The sequence below is a fragment of the Heptranchias perlo genome, unplaced genomic scaffold, assembly GCF_035084215.1.
Source record: "Heptranchias perlo isolate sHepPer1 unplaced genomic scaffold, sHepPer1.hap1 HAP1_SCAFFOLD_480, whole genome shotgun sequence".
Lineage (NCBI taxonomy): Eukaryota > Metazoa > Chordata > Chondrichthyes > Hexanchiformes > Hexanchidae > Heptranchias > Heptranchias perlo.
Genome location: NW_027139495.1, coordinates 135,943 through 161,490, shown reverse-complemented (window position 1 = coordinate 161,490; position 25,548 = coordinate 135,943). Strand labels below are relative to the sequence as shown.

Genomic DNA, 25,548 nt, shown 5'->3' with positions numbered 1-25,548 from the left:
TGTGTGAGAGGGGGTTTGAGGGACCTCCCCAGACACAGGAGTGTGTGAGAGGGGTTAGAGGGACCTCCCCAGATACAGGAGTGAGAGAGGGGGTTAGAGGGACCTCCCCAGATACAGGAGTGTGAGAGAGGGGGTTAGAGGGACCTCCCCAGATACAGGAGTGTGAGAGAGGGGTTAGAGGGACCTCCACAGATACAGGAGTGTGAGAGAGGGGTTAGAGGGACCTCCCCAGATACAGGAGTGTGAGATGGGAGATAAGAGGGACCTCCCCAGATACAGGAGTGTGAGAGAGGGGGTTAGAGGGACCTCCCCAGATACAGGAGTGTGAGATGGGAGATTAGAGGGACCTCCCCAGATACAGGAGTGTGAGAGAGGGGATTAGAGGGACCTCCCCAGATACAGGAGTGTGAGAAAGGGGTTAGCGGGACCTCCCCAGATACAGTCGTGTGAGAGAGGGGGTTAGAGGGACCTCACCAGATACAGGAGTGTGAGAGAGAGGGTTATAGGGACCTCCCCAGATACAGGAGTGTGAGAGAGGGGTTAGAGGGACCGCCCCAGATACAGGAGTGTGAGAGAGGGGGTTAGAGGGACCTCCCCAGATACAGGAGTGTGAGAGAGAGGGGGTTAGAGGGACCTCCCCAGATACAGGAGTGTGAGAGAGGGGTTAGAGGGACCTCCCCAGATACAGGAGTGTGAGAGAGGGGTTAGAGGGACGTCCCCAGATACAGGAGTGTGTGAGAGGGGTTAGAGGGACCTCCCCAGATACAGGAGTGTGGGAGAGGGGGTTAGAGGGACCTCCCCAGATACAGGAGTGTGAGAGAGAGGGTTGGAGGGACCTCCCCAGATACAGGAGTGTGAGAGTGGGGGATAGAGGGACCTCCCCAGATACAGGAGTGTGAGAGAGGGGTTAGACGGACCTCCACAGATACAGGAGTGTGAGAGAGAGGGTTAGAGGGACCTCCCCAGATACAGGAGTGTGTGAGAGGGGGTTTGAGGGACCTCCCCAGACACAGGAGTGTGTGAGAGGGGTTAGAGGGACCTCCCCAGATACAGGAGTGAGAGAGGGGGTTAGAGGGACCTCCCCAGATACAGGAGTGTGAGAGAGGGGGTTAGAGGGACCTCCCCAGATACAGGAGTGTGAGAGAGGGGTTAGAGGGACCTCCCCAGATACAGGAGTGTGAGAGAGGGCTTAGAGGGACCTCCCCAGATACAGGAGTGTGAGAGGGGGTTAGAGGGACCTCCCCAGATACAGGAGTGTGAGAGAGGGATTAGAGGGACCTCCCCAGATACAGGAGTGTGAGAGAGGGGGTAGAGGGACTCTCCAGATACAGGAGTGTGAGAGAGGGGGTTAGAGGGACCTCCCCAGATACAGGAGTGTGAGAGAGGGGGTTAGAGGGACCTCCCCAGATACAGGAGTGTGAGAGAGGGGGTTAGAGGGACCTCCCCAGATACAGGAGTGTGAGAGAGGGATTAGAGGGACCTCCCCAGATACAGGAGTGTGAGAGAGAGGGTAGAGGGACTCTCCAGATACAGGTGTGTGAGAGAGGGGTTCGAGGGACCTCCCCAGATACAGGAGTGTGATAAAGGGTTTAGAGGGACCTCCCCAGATACAGGATTGTGAGAGGGGGGTCTCGAGGGACATCCCAGATACAGGCGTGTGAGAGATTGGGTTAGAGGGACTCTCCAGATACAGGTGTGTGAGAGAGAGGTTAGTGGGACCTCCCCTGATACAGGAGTGTGAGAGAGGGGGTTAGAGGGACCTCCCCAGATACTGGAGTGTTAGAGAGAGGGGGTTAGAGGGACCTCCCCAGATACAGGAGTGTGAGAGAGGGAGTTAGAGGGACCTCCACAGATACAGGAGTGTTAGAGAGGGGTTAGAGGGACCTCTCCAGATTCAGGAGCGTGAGAGAGAGGTTAGAGGGACCTCCCCAGATACAGGAGTGTGAGAGAGAGGTTAGAGGGACCTCCCCAGATACAGAAATGTGAGAGGGGGGTCTCGAGGGACCTCCCCAGATACAGGAGTGTGAGAGAGAGGTTAGAGGGACCTCCCCAGATACAGAAATGTGAGAGGGGGGTCTCGAGGGACCTCCCCAGATACAGGAGTGTGAGAGAGAGGGGGTTAGAGAGAACTCCCCAGATACAGGAGTGTGAGAGAGGAGTTAGAGGGACCTCCCGAGATACAGGAGTGTGAGGAAGGGGTGTTTGAGGGACCTCCCCAGATACAGGAGTGTGAGAGAGGGGGTTAGAGGGACCTCCCCAGATACAGGAGTGTGAGAAAGGGGTTAGAGGGACCTCCCCAGATACAGTAGTGTGAGAGAGGGGGTTAGAGGGACCTCACCAGATACAGGAGTGTGAGAGAGAGGGTTAGAGGGACCTCCCCAGATACAGGAGTGTGAGAGAGGGGTTAGAGGGACCTCCCCAGATACAGGAGTGTGAGAGAGGGGGTTAGAGGGACCTCCCCAGATACAGGAGTGTGTGAGAGGGGTTAGAGGGACCTCCCCAGATACAGGAGTGTGAGAGAGAGGGGTTAGAGGGACCTCCCCAGATACAGGAGTGTGTGAGAGGGGTTAGAGGGACCTCCCCAGATACAGGAGTGTGAGAGAGGGGTTAGAGGGACCTCCCCAGATACAGGAGTGTGAGAGAGGGGGTTAGAGGGACCTCCCCAGATACAGGAGTGTGAGAGTGGTGGATAGAGGGACCTTCCCAGATACAGGAGTGTGAAAGAAGGGGTTAGAGGGACCTCCCCAGATACAGGAGTGTGTGAGAGGGGGTTTGAGGGACCTCCCCAGATACAGGAGTGTGTGAGAGGGGGTTTGAGGGACCTCCCCAGACACAGGAGTGTGTGAGAGGGGTTAGAGGGACCTCCCCAGATACAGGAGTGTGAGAGGGGGTTAGAGGGACCTCCCCAGATACAGGAGTGTGAGAGAGGGGTTAGAGGGACCTCCCCAGATACAGGAGTGTGAGAGAGGGCTTAGAGGGACCTCCCCAGATACAGGAGTGTGAGAGGGGTTTAGAGGGACCTCCCCAGATACAGGAGTGTGAGAGAGGGGTTAGAGGGACTCTCCAGATACAGGAGTGTGAGAGAGGGATTAGAGGGACCTCCCCAGATACAGAAGTGTGAGAGAGGGATTAGAGGGACCTCCTCAGATACAGGAGTGTGAGAGAGGGGGTAGAGGGACTCTCCAGATACAGGAGTGTGAGAGAGGGATTAGAGGGACCTCCCCAGATACAGGAGTGTGAGAGGGGGTTAGAGGGACCTCCCCAGATACAGGAGTGTGAGAGAGGGATTAGAGGGACCTCCCCAGATACAGGAGTGTTAGAGAGGGGGTAGAGGGACTCTCCAGATACAGGTGTGTGAGAGAGGGGTTAGAGGGACCTCCCCAGATACAGGAGTGTGAGAAAGGGTTTAGAGGGACCTCCCCAGATACAGGAGTGTGAGAGGGGGGTCTCGAGGGACATCCCAGATACAGGAGTGTGAGAGATTGGGTTAGAGGGACCTCCCCAGATACAGGAGTATGTGAGAGAGAGGTTAGTGGGACCTCCCCTGATACAGGAGTGTGAGAGAGGGGGTTAGAGGGACCTCCCCAGATACAGGAGTGTGTGAGAGAGAGGTTAGTGGGACCTCCCCTGATACAGGAGTGTGAGAGAGGGGGTTAGAGGGACCTCCCCAGATACTGGAGTGTTAGAGAGAGGGGGTTAGAGGGACCTCCCCAGATACAGGAGTGTGAGAGAGGGAGTTGGAGGGACCTCCCCAGATACAGGAGTGTGAGAGAGGGGCTTAGAGGGACCTCCCCTGGTACAGGAGTGTGAGAGAGGGTTTAGAGGGACCTCCCCAGATACAGAAGTGTGAGAGAGGGGTTAGAGGGACCTCCCCAGATTCAGGAGCGTGAGAGAGAGGTTAGAGGGACCTCCCCAGATACAGGAGTGTGAGAGAGAGGTTAGAGGGACCTCCCCAGATACAGGAGTGTGAGAGGGGGGGTCTCGAGGGACCTCCCCAGATACAGGAGTGTGAGAGAGAGGGGGTTAGAGAGACCTCCCCAGATACAGGAGTGTGAGAGAGGAGTTAGAGGGACCTCCCCAGATACAGGAGTGTGAGAGGGGGGGTCTCGAGGGACCTCCCCAGATACAGGAGTGTGAGAGAGAGGGGGTTAGAGAGACCTCCCCAGATACAGGAGTGTGAGAGAGGAGTTAGAGGGAACTCACGAGATACAGGAGTGTGAGGAAGGGGTGTTTGAGGGACCTCCCCAGATACAGGAGTGTGAGAGAGGGGGTTAGAGGGACCTCCCCAGATACAGGAGTGTGAGAGAGGGGGTTAGAGGGACCTCCCCAGATACAGGAGTGTGTGAGAGGGGGTTTGAGGGACCTCCCCAGATACAGGAGTGTGAGACTGGGGGCTAGAGGGACCTCCCAGATATCGGAGTGTGAGCGAGGGGTTCGAGGGACCTCCCAGATGCAGGAGTGTGAGAGAGGGGGCTAGAGGGACCTCCCCAGATACAGGAGTGTGAGAGAGGGGGCTAGAGGGACCTCCCAGATACAGGAGTGTGAGAGAGGGGGTTAGAGGGACCTCCCAGATACAGGAGTGTGAGAGAGGGGTTAGAGGGACCTCCCAGATACAGGAGTGTGAGAGAGGGGGTTAGAGGGACCTCCCCAGATATCGGAGTGTGAGATAGAGGGCTAGAGGGACCTCCCCAGATACAGGAGTGTGAGAGAGGGGGTTAGAGGGACCTCCCCAGATACAGGAGTGTGAGAGAGGGGGTTAGAGGGACCTCCCAGATACAGGAGTGTGAGAGAGCGGGTTAGAGGGACCTCCCAGATACAGGAGTGTGAGAGAGGGGGTTAGAGGGACCTCCCCAGATACAGGAGTATGAGCGAGGGGGCTAGAGGGACCTCCCCAGATACAGGAGTGTGAGAGAGGGGGTGAGAGGGACCTCCCAGATACAGGAGTGTGAGAGAGCGGGTTAGAGGGACCTCCCAGATACAGGAGTGTAAGAGAGGGGGTTAGAGGGACCTCCCAGATACAGGAGTGTGAGAGAGGGGTTAGAGGGACCTCCCAGATACAGGAGTGTGAGAGAGCGGGTTAGAGGGACCTCCCAGATACAGGAGTGTGAGAGAGGGGTTAGAGGGACCTCCCAGATACAGGAGTGTGAGAGAGGGGTTAGAAGGACCTCCGCAGATATCGGAGTGTGAGCGAGGGGTTCGAGGGAACACCCTGGTGTGAATATTTATATCAGCCTAGGCCAAAATGCCTCACCATTCCTGAAACCATTGGCGAAACCATTGGCGTAGCCGTTTCCATTGCGGTAACCGTTGCCAAAAGCGGGCTGGACCAGCCCCGCGGCAGGGTAGCGGCCGGCCCCATTGGCGTAACCTGCAATAAACCAAAGTCGGGGGGGGTGGTTCAGAGCCAATCAGCACAACATCAAATGGCAAACACAGCAGCACGGGCTGCAATACTCAGAATGTACACAGGGGGCACCATTCAGCATCATGTGCCTGTTGCAGAGAATGGGGCCCACTGTGTATATTATAGAGAATAGGGCCCACTGTGTATATTATAGAGAATAGGGCCCACTGTGTATATTATAGAGAATAGGGCCCACTGTGTATATTATAGAGAATAGGGCCCACTGTGTATATTATAGAGAATAGGGCCCACTGTGTATATTATAGAGAACAGGGCCCACTGTGTATATTATAGAGAATAGGGCCCACTGTGTATATTATAGAGAATAGGGCCCACTGTGTATATTATAGAGAATAGGGCCCACTGTGTATATTATAGAGAATAGCAGCCCCTGTGTATATTATAGGGAATAGCAGCCCCTGTGTATATTACAGAAAATAGCAGCCCCTGTGTATATTATAGAGAATAGCAGCCCCTGTGTATATTATAGGGAATAGCAGCCCCTGTGTATATTATAGGGAATAGCAGCCCATGTGTATATTATAGGGAATAGCAGCCCCTGTGTATATTATAGAGAATAGCAGCCCCTGTGTGTATTATAGGGAATAGCAGCCCCTGTGTATATTATAGAGAATAGCAGCCCCTGTGTATATTATAGGGAATAGCAGCCCCTGTGTATATTATGGGGAATAGCAGCCCCTGTGTATATTATAGGGAATAGCAGCCCCTGTGTGTATTATAGAGAATAGCAGCCCCTGTGTATATTATAGAGAATAGCAGCCCCTGTGTGTATTATAGGGAATAGCAGCCCCTGTGTATATTATGGGGAATAGCAGCCCCTGTGTATATTATAGGGAATAGCAGCTCCTGTGCATATTGTGGAGAATAGCAGCCCCTGTGTATATTATAGAGAATAGCAGCCCGTGTGCATATTATAGGGAATAGCAGCCCCTGTGTATATTATAGGGAATAGCAGCCCCTGTGTATATTATAGAGAATAGCAGCCCCTGTGTATATTATAGAGAACAGCAGCCCCTGTGTGTATTATAGGGAATAGCAGCCCCTGTGTATATTATGGGGAATAGCAGCCCCTGTGTATATTATAGGGAATAGCAGCTCCTGTGCATATTGTGGAGAATAGCAGCCCCTGTGTATATTATAGAGAATAGCAGCCCGTGTGCATATTATAGGGAATAGCAGCCCCTGTGTATATTATAGGGAATAGCAGCCCCTGTGTATATTATAGAGAATAGCAGCCCCTGTATATTTTATAGAGAATAGGGCCCACTGTGTATATTATAGAGAATAGCAGCCCCTGTGTATATTATAGAGAATAGCAGCCCCTGTGTATATTATAGAGAATAGCAGCCCCTGTGTGTATTATAGAGAATAGCAGCCCCTGTGTATATTATAGAGAATAGCAGCCCCTGTGTATATTATAGAGAATAGCAGCCCCTGTGTATATTATAGAGAATAGCAGCCCCTGTGTATATTATAGAGAACAGCAGCCCCTGTGTATATTATAGAGAATAGCAGCCCCTGTGTATATTATAGGGAATAGCAGCACCTGTGTATATTATAGGGAATAGCAGCCCCTGTGTATATTATAGGGAATAGCAGCCCCTGTGTATATTATAGAGAATAGCAGCCCCTGTGAAAATTATGGAGAACAGCAGCCCCTGTGTATATTATAGAGAACAGCAGCCCCTGTGTATATTATAGAGAACAGCAGCCCCTGTGTATATTATAGAGAACAGCAGCCCCTGTGTATATTGTAGAGAATCGCAGCCCCTGTGCATATTATAGAGAATAGCAGCCCCTGTGTTTATTATAGAGAATAGCAGCCCCTGTGTATATTATAGAGAACAGCAGCCCCTGTGTATATTAGAGAGAATAGCAGCACCTGTGTATATTATAGAGAATAGCAGCCCCTGTGTATATTATAGAGAATAGCAGCCCCTGTGTATATTATAGAGAATAGCAGCACCTGTGTATATTATGGGGAATAGCAGCCCCTGTGTATATTATGGGGAATAGCAGCCCCTGTGTATATTATAGAGAACAGCAGCCCCTGTGTATATTAGAGAGAATAGCAGCACCTGTGTATATTTTCGAGAATAGCAGCCCCTGTGTATATTATAGGGAACAGCAGCCCCTGTGTATATTATAGAGAATAGCAGCCCCTGTGTATATTAGAGAGAACAGCAGCCCCCTGTGTATATTATGGAGAATAGCAGCCCCAGTGTATATTATAGAGAATAGCAGCCCCTGTGTATATTATAGAGAATAGCAGCCCCTGTGTATATTAGAGAGAACAGCAGCCCCCTGTGTATATTATGGAGAATAGCAGCCCCTGTGTATATTATAGAGAATAGCAGCCCCTGTGTATATTATAGAGAATAGCAGCCCCAGTGTATATTATAGAGAATAGCAGCCCCTGTGCATATTATAGAGAATAGCAGCCCCTGTGTATATTATAGAGAACAGCAGCCCCTGTGTATATTATAGAGAATAGCAGCCGCTGTGTATATTATAGAGAATAGCAGCCCCTGTGTATATTGGAGGGAATAGCAGCCCCTGTGTATATTATAGAGAATAGCAGCCCCTGTGTACATTATAGGGAATCGCAGCCCCTGTGTATATTGTAGAGAATAGCAGCCCCTGTGTATATTATAGAGAATAGCAGCCCCTGTGTATATTATAGAAAATAACAGCCCCTGTGTATATTGTAGAGAATAGCAGCCCCTGTGTTTATTATAGAGAACAGCAGCCCCTGTGTATATTATAGAGAATAGCAGCCCCTGTGTATATTGTAGGGAATAGCAGCCCCTGTGTATATTATAGAGAATAGCAGCCCCTGTGTATATTATAGAGAATAACAGCCCCTGTGTATATTATAGAGAATAACAGCCCCTGTGTATATTATAGAGAATAACAGCCCCTGTGTATATTATAGAGAATAGCAGCCCCTGTGTATATTATAGGGAATAGTCGCCCCTGTGTATATTGTCGAGAATAGCAGCCCCTGTGTATATTATGGGGAATAGTCGGCCCTGTGTATATTATAGGGAATAGTCACCCCTGTGTATATTATGGGGAATAGCAGCCCCTGTGTATATTATAGGGAATAGTCGCCCCTGTGTATATTGTCGAGAATAGCAGCCCCTGTGTATATTATGGGGAATAGTCGGCCCTGTGTATATTATAGGGAATAGTCACCCCTGTGTATATTATAGGGAATAGCAGCCCCTGTGTATATTATGGGGAATAGCAGCCCCTGTGTATATTATCGGGAATCGCAGCCCCTGTGTATATTATCGAGAATTGCAGTCCCTGTGTATATTATAGGGAATAGCAGCCCCTGTGTATATTATAGAGAATAGCAGCCCCTGTGTATATTATAGGGAATCACAGCCCCTGTGTATATTATAGAGAATAGCAGCCCCCTGTGTATATTATAGGGAATAGCAGCCCCTGTGTATATTATAGGGAATAGTCGCCCCTGTGTATATTGTCGAGAATAGCAGCCCCTGTGTATATTATAGGGAATAGCAGCCCCTGTGTATATTATGGGGAATAGCAGCCCCTGTGTATATTATCGGGAATCGCAGCCCCTGTGTATATTATCGAGAATTGCAGTCCCTGTGTATATTATTGGGAATAGCAGCCCCTGTGTAGATTACAGGGAATAGCAGCCCCTGTGTATATTGCATGGAATAACAGCCCCTCTGTATAATCTCTCTCTCTCCGTCGCCCTCTCACTCTCTCTCCTTCACCCTCCCTCTCTCTCTCTGTCGCCCTCTCTCTCTCTTTCTCTCTCTCCCTCTCTCTCTCCGTTGCCCTCTCCTTCTCTCTCTCCGTCGCCCACTCTCTCTCTCACTCTCTCCGTCGTTCTTTCTCTCTTCCTCTCTCTCTCTCTCTCCGTCGCTCTCTCTCCCTCTCTCTCTCTCTCTCTCCCCATCGCCCTCTCTTTCTCTCTCAGTCGCCCTCTCTCTCCCTCTCTCTCTCTCTCCCCATCGCCCCCTGTCTCTCTATCCGTCGCCCTCTCTCTCTCTCTCTCTCCGTCACCCTCCCTCTCTCTCTCCGTTGCCCTCTCACTCTCTCTCCGTCGCCCGCTCTCTCCATCGGCCTCTCTCTCTCCCTCCGTCGCTCTCTCTCTCTCTCCGTCGCTCTCTCTCTCTCTCTCCGTCACCCTCTCTCTCTCTCTCTCTCCGTCACCCTCTCACTCTCTCTACGTCGCCCTCTCTCTCCATCGCCCTCTCTCTCTCTCCCTCCGTCGCTCTCTTTCTCTCTCTCCTTCGCCCTCTCTCTCTCTCTCTCTCTCCCCGTGGCCCCCTCACACTCCCAGGGCAGGGACAGGGTTAGATACAGAGTAAAGCTCCCTCTACACTGTCCCGTCAAACACTCCCAGGGCAGGAACAGGGTTAGATACAGAGTAAAGCTCCCTCTGCACTGTCCCGTCAAACACTCCCAGGACAGGTACAGGGTTAGATACAGAGTAACGCTCCCTCTCCACTGTCCCGTCAAACACTCCCAGGGCAGGTACAGGGTTAGGTACAGAGTAAAGCTCCCTCTACACTGTCCCGTCAAACACTCCCAGGGCAGGTACAGGGTTAGATACAGAGTAAAGCTCCCTCTACACTGTCCCATCAAACACTCCCAGGGCAGGTACAGGGTTAGGTACAGAGTAAAGCTCCCTCTACACTGTCCCATCAAACACTCCCAGCGCAGGTACAGGGTTAGGTACAGAGTAAAGCTCCCTCTACACTGTCCCATCAAACACTCCCAGGGCAGGTACAGGGTTAGATACAGAGTAAAGCTCCCTCTACACTGTCCCATCAAACACTCCCAGGGCAGGTACAGGGTTAGATACAGAGTAAAGCTCCCTCTACACTGTCCCATCAAACACTCCCAGGGCAGGTACAGGGTTAGATACAGAGTAAAGCTCCCTCTACACTGTCCCGTCAAACACTCCCAGGGCAGGTACAGGGTTAGATACAGAGTAAAGCTCCCTCTACACTGTCCCATCAAACACTCCCAGGGCAGGTACAGGGTTAGATACAGAGTAAAGCTCCCTCTACACTGTCCCATCAAACACTCCCGGGGCAGGTACAGGGTTAGGTACAGAGTAAAGCTCCCTCTACACTGTCCCATCAAACACTCCCAGGGCAGGTACAGGGTTCGATACAGAGTAAAGCTCCCTCTACACTGTCCCATCAAACACTCCCAGGGCAGGTACAGGGTTAGATACAGAGTAAAGCTCCCTCTACACTGTCCCATCAAACACTCCCAGGGCAGGTACAGGGTTAGATACAGAGTAAAGCTCCCTCTACACTGTCCCATCAAACACTCCCAGGGCAGGTACAGGGTTAGATACAGAGTAAAGCTCCCTCTACACTGTCCCATCAAACACTCCCAGGGCAGGTACAGGGTTAGATACAGAGGAAAGCTCCCTCTACACTGTCCCATCAAACACTCCCAGGGCAGGTACAGGATTAGATACAGAGTAAAGCTCCCTCTACACTGTCCCATCAAACACTCCCAGGGCAGGTACAGGGTTAGATACAGAGTAAAGCTCCCTCTACACTGTCCCATCAAACACTCCCAGGGCAGGTACAGGGTTAGATACAGAGTAAAGCTCCCTCTACACTGTCCCATCAAACACTCCCAGGTACGTCCAGGAACCTGACCCTCGCCCCCTTGATCCGGACTGGGTGAGAATTTCCTGGGGTGGAAGGAGGAGATTTGTTCCAGGGGAAGTCCTTTGCGATGTGGGCGGCGTTGGTCACTTACCTGGAGCCTTGCCCGGTTTCCCTCGCCCGGCAGGTACCCCACGGCCCCCCTGACCTGTGAGCAGAAGCAAAGAAATGATGGGTTTTCTCCCTGGCATAGACATCAGCTCATCTTCGATTGATTCAACATGGACGATTGGTGCACTGGTCATTCTGGATTCTTGGCAGTGCCCCGGCAATTTAATGGTAAGGTCATGATGGGACATCTGGTCAGTAATTCACCCAGGCTAAATCGTCCCCTGCCTCTAGCTCACGCTCTCTCACCATTTCCCTCATGCTTATTTAACTTTCCCTCGGGATGTGGGCGTCGCTGGCAAGGCTGGCATTGTTTGCCCGGCCCGTTAGTCGCCCCTTGAGAAGGTGACGGTTGGGGCCTGCCTTCCTCATGGACCCACTGGTGGGTTCGGTACGACTGAGGGTCTTGCTAGGCCCGCTTCGGAGGGGCAGCCAAAGAGTCCAGCCACGTTGGCGCAGGATGGAGTCACGTGTGAGCCCAGGCCGGATAAAGACGGCAGCTTTCCTGCCCGAATGTTTGTGTCCCCCTCTCTCTCAAAGATCTCTCCCCTCAGTCCCATTCCTCAGCCCATTCCCCATCGCCCCCTGTGCCCCCCTCTCTCTCAAAGATCTCTCCCCTCAGTCCCATTCCCCTGACCTTTCCCCATTCCCCATCGCCCCCTGTGCCCCCCTCTCTCTCAAAGAGGTCTCCCCTCAGTCCCATTCCTCAGCCCATTCCCCATCGCCCCCTGTGCCCCCCTCTCTGAAAGATCTCTCCCCTCAGTCCCATTCCTCAGCCCATTCCCCATCGCCCCCTGTCCCCCTCTCTCTGAAAGATATCACCCCTCAGTCCCATTCCCCTGACCTTTCCCCATTCCCCATCGCCCCCTGTGCCCCCCTCTCTGGAATATCTCTCCCCTCAGTCTCATTCCTCAGCCCATTCCCCATCGCCCCCTGTGCCCCCCTCTCTCTCAAAGAGCTCTCCCCTCAGTCCCATTCCTCAGCCCATTCCCCATCGCCCCCTGTGCCCCCCTCTCTCTCAAAGAGCTCTCCCCTCAGTCCCATTCCTCAGCCCATTCCCCATCGCCCCCTGTGCCCCTCTCTGAAAGATCTCTCCCCTCAGTCCCATTCCTCAGCCCATTCCCTGTCGCCCCCTGTAACCTCTCTCTGAAAGAGCTCTCCCCTCAGTCCCATTCCTCAGCCCATTCCCCATCGCCCCCTGTCCCCCTCTCTCTGAAAGATCTCTCCCCTCAGTCCCATTCCCCCTTTCCCCATTCCCCATCGCCCCCTGTCCCCCTCTCTCTGAAAGATCTCTCCCCTCAGTCTCATTCCCCCTTTCCCCATTCCCCATCGCCCCCTGTGCCCCTCTCTCTGAAAGATCTCTCCCATCAGTCCCATTCCTCAGCCCATTCCCCATCGCCCCCTGTGCCCCTCTCTCTGAAAGATCTCTCCCCTCAGTCCCATTCCTCAGCCCATTCCCCATCGCCCCCTGTGCCCCTCTCTCTGAAAGATCTCTCCCCTCAGTCCCATTCCCCTGACCTTTCCCCATTTCCCATCGCCCCCTGTGCCCCCCTCTCTGAAAGATCTCTCCCCTCAGTCCCATTCCCCTGACCTTTCCCCATTTCCCATCGCCCCCTGTGCCCCTCTCTCTGAAAGATCTCTCCCCTCAGTCCCATTCCCCTGACCTTTCCCCATTTCCCATCGCCCCCTGTGCCCCTCTCTCTGAAAGATCTCTCCCCTCAGTCCCATTCCCCTGACCTTTCCCCATTCCCCATCGCCCCCTGTGCCCCCCTCTCTGAAAGATCTCTCCCCTCAGTCCCATTCCCCTGACCTTTCCCCATTTCCCATCGCCCCCTGTGCCCCCCTCTCTCTCAAAGATCTCACCCCTCAGTCCCATTCCTCAGCCCATTCCCCATCGCCCCCTGTGCCCCTCTCTGAAAGATCTCTCCCCTCAGTCCCATTCCTCAGCCCATTCCCTGTCGCCCCCTGTAACCTCTCTCTGAAAGAGCTCTCCCCTCAGTCCCATTCCTCAGCCCATTCCCCATCGCCCCCTGTCCCCCTCTCTCTGAAAGATCTCTCCCCTCATTCCTATTCCTCAGCCCATTCCCCCATTCCCCATCGCCCCCTGTGCCCCTCTCTCTGAAAGATCTCTCCCCTCAGTCTCATTCCCCCTTTCCCCATTCCCCATCGCCCCCTGTGCCCCTCTCTCTGAAAGATCTCTCCCCTCAGTCCCATTCCCCTGACCTTTCCCCATTCCCCATCGCCTCCTGTGCCCCTCTCTCTGAAAGATCTCTCCCCTCAGTCCCATTCCCCTGACCTTTCCCCATTCCCCATCGCCTCCTGTGCCCCTCTCTCTGAAAGATCTCTCCCCTCAGTCCCATTCCCCTGACCTTTCCCCATTCCCCATCGCCCCCTGTGCCCCTCTCTCTGAAAGATCTCTCCCCTCAGTCTCATTCCCCCTTCCCCCATTCCCCATCGCCCCCTGTGCCCCTCTCTCTGAAAGATCTCTCCCCTCAGTCTCATTCCCCCTTTCCCCATTCCCCATCGCCCCCTGTAACCTCTCTCTGAAAGATCTCTCCCCTCAGTCCCATTCCCCTGACCTTTCCCCATTCCCCATCGCCCCCTGTGCCCCTCTCTCTGAAAGATCTCACCCCTCAGTCCCATTCCCCCTTCCCCCATTCACCCCATCGCCCCCTGTCCCCCTCTCTCTGAAAGATCTCTCCCCTCAGTCCCATTCCCCCTTCCCCCATTCACCCCATCGCCCCCTGTCCCCCTCTCTCTGAAAGATCTCTCCCCTCAGTCCCATTCCTCAGCCCATTCCCCCATTCCCCATCGCCCCCTGTGCCCCTCTCTCTGAAAGATCTCTCCCCTCAGTCCCATTCCCCTGACCTTTCCCCATTCCCCATCGCCCCCTGTGCCCCCCTCTCTGAAAGATCTCTCCCCTCAGTCCCATTCCTCAGCCCATTCCCCCATTCCCCATCGCCCCCTGTGCCCCTATCTCTGAAAGATCTCTCCCCTCAGTCCCATTCCTCAGCCCATTCCCCATCGCCCCCTGTGCCCCTCTCTCTGAAAGATCTCACCCCTCAGTCCCATTCCCCCTTCCCCCATTCCCCATCGCCCCCTGTGCCCCTCTCTCTGAAAGATCTCTCCCCTCAGTCCCATTCCCCCTTCCCCCATTCCCCATCGCCCCCTGTGCCCCTCTCTCTGAAAGATCTCTCCCCTCAGTCCCATTCCCCCTTTCCCCATTCCCCATCGCCCCCTGTGCCCCTCTCTGAAAGATCTCTCCCCTCAGTCCCATTCCCCCTTCCCCCATTCCCCATCGCCCCCTGTGCCCCTCTCTCTGAAAGATCTCTCCCCTCAGTCCCATTCCCCTGACCTTCCCCCATTCACCCCATCACCCCCTGTGCCCCTCTCTCTGAAAGATCTCTCCCCTCAGTCCCATTCCCCTGGCCTTTCCCCATTCCCCATCGCCCCCTGTGCCCCCCTCTCTCTCAAAGATCTCTCCCCTCAGTCCCATTCCTCAGCGCATTCCCCATCGCCCCCTGTGCCCCCCTCTCTCTCAAAGAGCTCTCCCCTCAGTCCCATTCCTCAGCCCATTCCCCATCGCCCCCTGTGCCCCTCTCTGAAAGATCTCTCCCCTCAGTCCCATTCCTCAGCCCATTCCCTGTCGCCCCCTGTAACCTCTCTCTGAAAGAGCTCTCCCCTCAGTCCCATTCCTCAGCCCATTCCCTGTCGCCCCCTGTAACCTCTCTCTGAAAGATCTCTCCCCTCAGTCCCATTCCCCTGACCTTTCCCCATTCCCAATCACCGCTGTGCCCTCTCCATCTCTCTGAAAGATCTCTCCCCTCAGTCCCATTCCCCTGACCTTTCCCCAAGTACCTATAAAATCCTTCTTGTTAAATATTTCCCACATTCTGAAACATATTCTAGAATTTCCTTGCACTGTTTCTGAACAAATTTGACAGGTAAGCACAAACCAAAGTATTTAAAATCTCTACATTTCATCGCTCGATGTCCCTCCAGTTAACCGGCCGACTGACTGGTGCAAACAGTGTTTTACGAATAATCTGGTCAAAACCGCGAGGAATTATTAAACAGCCATCCAACTTCATATCAAACTGCTCTGCCCACCTGAAAAGAGCCCCAGTTTCTCCAAAATTTCCTCATGTGTTAGGACAGCTGATCCCAGAGTCTGTCTGAATAATCCATCTCCCTCATCCCAGGGACTGTCTGAATAATCCATCTCCCTCATCCCAGGGACTGTCTGAATAATCCATCTCCCTCATCCCAGGGACTGTCTGAATAATCCATCTCCCTCATCCCAGGGACAGTCTGAATAATCCATCTCCCTCATCCCAGGGACTGTCTGAATAATCCATCTCCCTCATCCCAGGGACTGTCTGAATAATCCATCTCCCTCATCCCAGGGACTGTCTGAATAAACCATCTCCCTCATCCCAGGGACAGTCTGAATAATCCATCTCCCTCATCCCAGGGACAGTCTGAATAATCCATCTCCCTCATCCCAGGGACTGTCTGAATAATCCATCTCCCTCATCCCAGGGACTGTCTGAATAATCCATCTCCCTCATCCCAGGGACTGTCTGAATAATCCATCTCCCTCATCCCAGGGACTGTCTGAATAATCCATCTCCCTCATCCCAGGGACTGTCTGAATAAACCATCTCCCTCATCCCAGGGACTGTCTGAATAATCCATCTCCCTCATCCCAGGGACTGTCTGAATAATCCATCTCCCTCATCCCAGGGACTGTCTGAATAATCCATCTCCCTCATCCCAGGGACTGTCTGAATAATCCATCTCCCTCATCCCAGGGACTGTCTGAATAATCCATCTCCCACATCCCATGGACAGTCTGAATAATCCATCTCCCTCATCCCAGGGACTGTCTGAATAATCAATCTCCCTCATCCCAGGGATTGTCTGAATAATCCATCTCCCTCATCCCAGGGACTGTCTGAATAATCCATCTCCCTCATCCCAGGGATTGTCTGAATAAACCATCTCCCTCATCCCAGGGATTGTCTGAATAATCCATCTCCCTCATCCCAGGGACTATCTGAATAAACCATCTCCCTCATCCCAGGGACTGTCTGAATAATCCATCTCCCTCATCCCAGGGACTGTCTGAATAATCCATCTCCCTCATCCCAGGGACTGTCTGAATAATCCATCTCCCTCATCCCAGGGACAGTCTGAATAATCCATCTCCCTCATCCCAGGGATTGTCTGAATAATCCATCTCCCTCATCCCAGGGACTGTCTGAATAATCCATCTCCCTCATCCCAGGGACTGTCTGAATAATCCATCTCCCTCATCCCAGGGATTGTCTGAATAATCCATCTCCCTCATCCCAGGGACTGTCTGAATAATCCATCTCCCTCATCCCAGGGACTGTCTGAATAATCCATCTCCCTCATCCCAGGGATTGTCTGAATAATCCATCTCCCTCATCCCAGGGATTGTCTGAATAATCCATCTCCCTCATCCCAGGGACTGTCTGAATAATCCATCTCCCTCATCCCAGGGACTGTCTGAATAATCCATCTCCCTCATCCCAGGGACTGTCTGAATAATCCATCTCCCACATCCCAGGGACAGTCTGAATAATCCATCTCCCTCATCCCAGGGACTGTCTGAATAATCCATCTCCCTCATCCCAGGGACTGTCTGAATAATCCATCTCCCTCATCCCAGGGACAGTCTGAATAATCCATCTCCCTCATCCCAGGGACTGTCTGAATAAACCATCTCCCTCATCCCAGGGACTGTCTGAATAATCAATCTCCCTCATCCCAGGGACTGTCTGAATAATCCATCTCCCTCATCCCAGGGATTGTCTGAATAATCCATCTCCCTCATCCCAGAGTCTGTCTGAATAAACCATCTCCCTCATCCCAGGGACTGTCTGAATAATCCATCTCCCTCATCCCAGGGACTGTCTGAATAATCCATCTCCCTCATCCCAGGGACTGTCTGAATAATCCATCTCCCTCATCCCAGGGACTGTCTGAATAATCCATCTCCCTCATCCCAGGGACTGTCTGAATAAACCATCTCCCTCATCCCAGAGTCTGTCTGAAGAAACCATCTCCCTCATCCCAGGGACTGTCTGAATAATCCATCTCCCTCATCCCAGAGTCTGTCTGAATAATCCATCTCCCTCATCCCAGGGACAGTCTGAATAATCCATCTCCCTCATCCCAGGGACTGTCTGAATAATCCATCTCCCTCATCCCAGGGACTGTCTGAATAAACCATTTCCCTCATCCCAGGGACTGTCTGAATAAACCATCTCCCTCATCCCAGGGACTGTCTGAATAATCCATCTCCCTCATCCCAGGGACTGTCTGAATAATCCATCTCCCTCATCCCAGGGACTGTCAGAATAATCCATCTCCCTCATCCCAGGGACTGTCTGAATAATCCATCTCCCTCAACCCAGGGACTGTCTGAATAATCAATCTCCCTCATCGCAGGGACTGTCTGAATAAACGATCTCCCTCATCCCAGGGACTGTCTGAATAATCCAACTCCCTCATCCCAGGGACTGTCTGAATAATCCATCTCCCACATCCCAGGGACTGTCTGAATAATCCATCTCCCTCATCCCAGGGACTGTCTGAATAATCCATCTCCCTCATCCCAGGGACTGTCTGAATAATCCATCTCCCTCATCCCAGGGACTGTCTGAATAATCCATCTCCCTCATCCCAGGGACTGTCTGAAAAATCCATCTCCCTCATCCCAGGGACTGTCTGAATAATCCATCTCCCTCATCCCAGGGACTGTCTGAATAAACCATCTCCCTCATCCCAGGGACTGTCTGAATAATCCATCTCCCTCATCCCAGGGACTATCTGAATAATCCATCTCCCTCATCCCAGGGACTGTCTGAATAATCCATCTCCCTCATCCCAGGGACTGTCTGAATAATCCATCTCCCTCATCCCAGGGACTGTCTGAATAATCCATCTCCCTCATCCCAGGGACTGTCTGAATAATCCATCTCCCTCATCCCAGGGACTGTCTGAATAATCCATCTCGCTCATCCCAGGGACTGTCTGAATAATCCATCTCCCTCATCCCAGGGACTGTCTGAATAATCCATCTCCCTCATCCCAGGGACTGTCTGAATAATCCATCTCGCTCATCCCAGGGACTGTCTGAATAATCCATCTCCCTCATCCCAGGGACTGTCTGAATAATCCATCTCCCTCATCCCAGGGACTGTCTGAATAATCCATCTCCCTCATCCCAGGGACAGTCTGAATAATCCATCTCCCTCATCCCAGGGACTGTCTGAATAATCCATCTCCCACATCCCAGGGACTGTCTGAATAATCCATCTCCCTCATCCCAGGGACTGTCTGAATAATCCATCTCCCTCATCCCAGGGACTGTCTGAATAATCCATCTCCCTCATCCCAGGGACTGTCTGAATAATCCATCTCCCTCATCCCAGGGACTGTCTGAATACTCCATCTCCCTCATCCCAGGGACTGTCTGAATAATCCATCTCCCTCATCCCAGGGACTGTCTGAATAATCCATCTCCCTCATCCCAGGGACTGTCTGAATAATCCATCTCCCTCATCCCAGGGACTGTCTGAATAATCCATCTCCCTCATCCCAGGGACTGTCTGAATAAACCATCTCCCTCATCCCAGGGACTGTCTGAATAAACCATCTCCCTCATCCCAGGGACTGTCTGAATAATCCATCTCCCTCATCCCAGGGACTGTCTGAATAATCCATCTCCCTCATCCCAGGGACTGTCTGAATCATCCATCTCCCTCATCCCAGGGACTGTCTGAATAATCCATCTCCCTCATCCCAGGGACTGTCTGAATAAACCATCTCCCTCATCCCAGGGACTGTCTGAATAATCCATCTCCCTCATCCCAGGGACTGTCTGAATCATCCATCTCCCTCATCCCAGGGACTGTCTGAATAATCCAACTCCCTCATCCCAGGGACTGTCTGAATAATCCATCTCCCTCATCCCAGGGACTGTCTGAATAATCCATCTCCCTCATCCCAGGGACTGCCTGAATAATCCATCTCCCTCATCCCAGGGACTGTCTGAATAATCCATCTCCCTCATCCCAGGGACTGTCTGAATAATCCATCTCCCTCATCCCAGGGACTGTCTGAATAATCCATCTCCCTCATCCCTGGGACTGTCTGAATAATCCATCTCCCTCATCCCAGGGACTGTCTGAATAATCCATCTCCCTCATCCCAGGGACTGTCTGAATAATCCATCTCCCTCATCCCAGGGACTGTCTGAATAATCCATCTCCCTCATCCCAGGGACTGTCTGAATCATCCATCTCCCTCATCCCAGGGACTGTCTGAATAATCCATCTCCCTCATCCCAGGGACTGTCTGAATAAACCATCTCCCTCATCCCAGGGACTGTCTGAATAATCCATCTCCCTCATCCCAGGGACTGTCTGAATAATCCATCTCCCTCATCCCAGGGACTGTCTGAATAAACCATCTCCCTCATCCCAGGGACTGTCTGAATAATCCATCTCCCTCATCCCAGGGACTTTCTGAATAAACCATCTCCCTCATCCCAGGGACTGTCTGAATAATCCATCTCCCTCATCCCAGGGACTGTCTGAATAATCCATCTCCCTCATCCCAGGGACTGTCTGAATAATCCATCTCCCTCATCCCAGGGACTGTCTGAATAATCCATCTCCCTCATCCCAGGGACTGTCTGAATAATCCATCTCCCTCATCCCAGGGACTGTCTGAATAATCCATCTCCCTCATCCCTGGGACTGTCTGAATAATCCATCTCCCTCATCCCAGGGACTGTCTGAATAATCCATCTCCCTCATCCCAGGGACTGTCTGAATAATCCATCTCCCTCATCCCAGGGACTGTCTGAATAATCCATCTCCCTCATCCCAGGGACTGTCTGAATAATCCATCTCCCTCATCCCAGGGACTGTCTGAATAATCCATCTCCCTCATCCCAGGGACTGTCTGAATAATCCATCTCCCTCATCCCAGGGACTGTCTGAATAATCCATCTCCCACATCCCTGGGACTGTCTGAATAATCCATCTCCCTCATCCCAGGGACTGTCTGAATAATCCATCTCCCTCATCCCAGGGACTGTCTGAATAATCCATCTCCCTCATCCCAGGGACAGTCTGAATAATCCATCTCCCTCATCCCAGGGACTGTCTGAATAAACCATCTCCCTCATCCTAGGGACTGTCTGAATAATCCATCGCCCTCATCCCGGGGACTGTCTGAATAATCCATCTCCCTCATCCCAGGGACTGTCTGAATAATCCATCTCCCTCATCCCAGGGACTGTCTGAATAATCCATCTCCCTCATCCCAGGGACTGTCTGAATAATCCATCTCCCTCATCCCAGGGACTGTCTGAATAATCCATCTCCCTCATCCCAGGGACTGTCTGAATAAACCATCTCCCTCATCCCAGGGACTGTCTGAATAATCCATCTCCCTCATCCCAGGGACTGTCTGAATAATCCATCTCCCTCATCCCAGGGACTGTCTGAATAATCCATCTCCCTCATCCCAGGGACTGTCTGAATAAACCATCTCCCTCATCCCAGGGACTGTGTGAATAATCCATCTCCCTCATCCCAGGGACTGTCTGAATAATCCATCTCCCTCATCCCAGGGACTGTCTGAATAATCCATCTCCCTCATCCCAGGGAATGTCTGAATAAACCATCTCCCTCATCCCAGGGTCTGTCTGAATAATCCATCTCCCTCATCCCAGGGACTTTCTGAATAAACCATCTCCCTCATCCCAGGGACTGTCTGAATAATCCATCTCCCTCATCCCAGGGACTGTCTGAATAATCCATCTCCCTCATCCCAGGGACTGTCTGAATAATCCATCTCCCTCATCCCAGGGACTGTCTGAATAATCCATCTCCCTCATCCCAGGGACTGTCTGAATAATCCATCTCCCTCATCCCAGGGACTGTCTGAATAATCCATCTCCCTCATCCCAGGGACTGTCTGAATAATCCATCTCCCACATCCCAGGGACTGTCTGAATAATCCATCTCCCTCATCCCAGGGACTGTCTGAATAATCCATCTCCCTCATCCCAGGGACTGTCTGAATAATCCATCTCCCTCATCCCAGGGACAGTCTGAATAATCCATCTCCCTCATCCCAGGGACTGTCTGAATAAACCATCTCCCTCATCCCAGGGACTGTCTGAATAATCCATCTCCCTCATCCCGGGGACTGTCTGAATAATCCATCTCCCTCATCCCAGGGACTGTCTGAATAATCCATCTCCCTCATCCCAGGGACTGTCTGAATAATCCATCTCCCTCATCCCGGGGACTGTCTGAATAATCCATCTCCCTCATCCCAGAGTCTGTCTGAATACACCATCTCCCTCATCCCAGGGACTGTCTGAATAATCCATCTCCCTCATCCCAGAGTCTGTCTGAATAATCCATCTCCCTCATCCCAGGGACTGTCTGAATAATCCATCTCCCTCATCCCAGAGTCTGTCTGAATAAACCATCTCCCTCATCCCAGGGACTGTCTGAATAATCCATCTCCCTCATCCCAGGGACTGTCTGAATAATCCATCTCCCTCATCCCAGGGACTGTCTGAATAATCCATCTCCCTCATCCCAGGGACTGTCTGAATAATCCATCTCCCTCATCCCAGGGACTGTCTCAATAATCCATCTCCCACATCCCAGGGACTGTCTGAATAATCCATCTCCCTCATCCCAGGGACTGTCTGAATAATCCATCTCCCTCATCCCAGGGACTGTCTCAATAATCCATCTCCCTCATCCCAGGGACTGTCTGAATAATCCATCTCCCTCATCCCAGGGACTGTCTGAATAATCCATCTCCCTCATCCCAGGGACTGTCTGAATAATCCATCTCCCTCATCCCAGGGACTGTCTGAATAATCCATCTCCCTCATCCCAGGGACTGTCTGAATAATCCATCTCCCTCATCCCAGGGACTGTCTGAATAAACCATCTCCCTCATCCCAGGGACTGTCTGAATAAACCATCTCCCTCATCACAGGGACTGTCTGAATCATCCATCTCCCTCATCCCAGGGACTGTCTGAATAATCCATCTCCCTCATCCCAGGGACTGTCTGAATAATCCATCTCCCTCATCCCAGGGACTGTCTGAATAAACCATCTCCCTCATCCCAGGGACTGTCTGAATAATCCATCTCCCTCATCCCAGGGACTGTCTCAATAATCCATCTCCCTCATCCCAGGGACTGTCTGAATAATCCATCTCCCTCATCCCAGGGACTGTCTGAATAATCCATCTCCCTCATCCCAGGGACTGTCTGAATAATCCATCTCCCTCATCCCAGGGACTGTCTGAATAATCCATCTCCCTCATCCCAGGGACTGTCTGAATAATCCATCTCCCTCATCCCAGGGACTGTCTGAATAAACCATCTCCCTCATCCCAGGGACTGTCTGAATAAACCATCTCCCTCATCACAGGGACTGTCTGAATCATCCATCTCCCTCATCCCAGGGACTGTCTGAATAATCCATCTCCCTCATCCCAGGGACTGTCTGAATAATCAATCTCCCACATCCCAGGGACTGTCTGAATAATCCATCTCCCTCATCCCAGGGACGGTCTGAATAAACCATCTCCCTCATCCCAGGGACTGTCTGAATAAACCATCTCCCTCATCCCAGGGACTGTCTGAATAATCCATCTCCCTCATCCCAGGGACTGTCTGAATAATCCATCTCCCTCATCCCAGGGACTGTCTGAATAATCCATCTCCCTCATCCCAGGGACTGTCTGAATAATCCATCTCCCACATCCCAGAGTCTGTCTGAATAATCCATCTCCCTCATCCCAGGGACTGTATTGCTGGAATTTCTCCCCGTGATCCTCACCATTGATGTATCCGTTCTGATAGCCTGTTGGAAATCCGTTTCCTGGAACTCCGTAACCTGTGGACACAATCGATGATGTCAGAGGAATTCGCGTCACTGAAGGCACCTGGATTGGTGATATCTGCTTTGGAGAAAGTCCACTCCATATTAATCCCACCGACCCACCTTCTCCCCATATCCCCCAATCCCACCGACCCACCTTCTCCCCATATCCCCCAATCCCACCTACCCACCTTCTCCCCATATCCCCCAATCCCACCTACCCACCTTCTCTCCATATCCCCCAATCCCACCTACCCACCTTCTCCCCATATCCCCCAATCCCACCTACTCACCTTCTCCCCATATCCCTCAATCCCACCTACCCACCTTCTCCCCATATCCCCCAATCCCACCTACCCACCTTCTCCCCATATCCCCCAATCCCACCTACCCACCTTCTCCCCATATCACCCAATCCCACCAACCCACCTTCTCCCCATATCCCCCAATCCCACCTACCCACCTTCTCCCCATATCCCCCAATCCCACCTGCCCACCTTCTCCCCATATCCCCCAATCCCAGCTACCCACCTTCTCCCCATATCCTTCAACCCCACCAACCCACCTTCTCCCCATATCCCCCAATCCCACCAACCCACCTTCTCCCCATATCCCCCAATCCCAGCTACCCACCTTCTCCCCATATCCTTCAACCCCACCAACCCACCTTCTCCCCATATCCCCCAATCCCACCTACCCACCTTCTCCCCATATCCTTCAACCCCACCAACCCACCTTCTCCCCATATCCCTCAACCCCACCTACCCACCTTCTCTCCATATCCCCCAATCCCACCTACCCACCTTCTCCCCATATCCCCCAATCCCACCAACCCACCTTCTCCCCATATCCCCCAATCCCACCTACCCACCTTCTCCCCATATCCCCCAATCCCACCTACCCACCTTCTCCCCATATCCCCCAATCCCACCTACCCACCTTCTCCCCATATCCCACAATCCCACCTACCCACCTTCTCCCCGTATCCCCCAATCCCACCTACCCACCTTCTCTCCATATCCCTCAATCCCACCTACCCACCTTCTCTCCATATCCCCCAACCCCAACCTACCCACCTTCTCCCCATATCCCCCGACCCCAACCTACCCACCTTCTCCCCATATCCCCCAATCCCACCTACCCACCTTCTCCCCATATCCTCCAATCCCACCTACCCACCTTCTCCCCATATCCCCCAATCCCATCTACCCACCTTCTCCCCATATCCCCCAATCCCACCTACCCACCTTCTCCCCATATCCCCCAATCCCACCTACTCACCTTCTCTCCATATCCCTCAATCCCACCTACCCACCTTCTCCCCGTATCCCCCAATCCCACCTACCCACCTTCTCCCCATATCACCCAATCCCACCAACCCACCTTCTCCCCATATCACCCAATCCCACCTCCCCACCTTCTCCCCATATCCCCCAATCCCACCCACCCACCTTCTCCCCATATCCCCCAATCCCACCCACCCACCTTCTCCCCATATCCCCCAATCCCACCTTCTCCCCATGTCCATCAATCTCTTCTCTCTCCACAACCCCATCTGATTGCCCCTTGTCCCCATTTACACTCTTGCCCCTTCAATGTCCTGCCTTGGTCAATTATTCCACCCCTCGATGCCCCTTTGGGTGAAACGCTCCCCCCTCCCTTCACGTCCCTCTCCCAATCCCCTCGAGCCACAAATTACCTGGTTTCCTTTTACCGCCCAGGCCTCCTGGAACTGAAAAACAGAAACAGTGACTCACCTCCTGACTCCCCAAAGCCTTTCCGCCATCTACAAGGCACAAGTCAGGAGTGTGATGGAATACTCTCCACTTGCCTGGATGAGTGCAGCTCCAACAACACTCAAGAAGCTCGACACCATCCAGGACAAAGCAGCCCGCTTGATTGGCACCCCATCCACCACCCTAAACATTCACTCCCTTCACCACCGGCGTACCGTGGCTGCAGTGTGGACCATCCACAGGATGCACTGCAGCAACTCGCCAAGGCTTCTTCGACAGCACCTCCCAAACCCACGACCTCTACCACCTAGAAGGACAAGGGCAGCAGGCACATGGGAACAACACCACCTGCACGTTCCCCTCCGAGTCACACACCATCCCGACTTGGAAATATATCGGCCGTTCCTTCATCATCGCTGGGTCCAAATCCTGGAACTCCCTTCCTAACAGCACTGTGGGAGAACCTTCACCACACGGACTGCAGCGGTTCAAGAAGGCGGCTCACCACCACCTTCTCAAGGGGCAATTAGGGATGGGCAATAAATGCTGGCCTCGCCAGCGACGCCCACATCCCATGAACGAAAAGAAGAAGACCGGCAGTAGGGGGGTCAATCACTGGTCTGACGGAGATGGAGA

At 52.6% G+C, this 25,548-nt stretch overlaps 1 protein-coding gene across 1 annotated transcript in view; it reads right to left on the bottom strand.

Annotated features, from left to right (window-relative positions):
* LOC137313774 (pupal cuticle protein Edg-91-like) overlaps positions 1-25,548 on the bottom strand; it is a gene marked incomplete at its 3' end in the record, with an annotated part of 96,374 nt that overhangs the window by 11,647 nt on the left and 59,179 nt on the right. Inside the window, exons 7-10 of the mRNA XM_067979565.1 lie at positions 24,876-24,908; positions 23,135-23,191; positions 11,198-11,251; positions 5,252-5,368 (exon numbers count right to left, since the gene is read on the bottom strand). Of these exons, the coding sequence (XP_067835666.1) occupies positions 5,252-5,368; positions 11,198-11,251; positions 23,135-23,191; positions 24,876-24,908 (261 nt within the window). The remainder of the gene's footprint in view (positions 1-5,251; positions 5,369-11,197; positions 11,252-23,134; positions 23,192-24,875; positions 24,909-25,548) is intronic.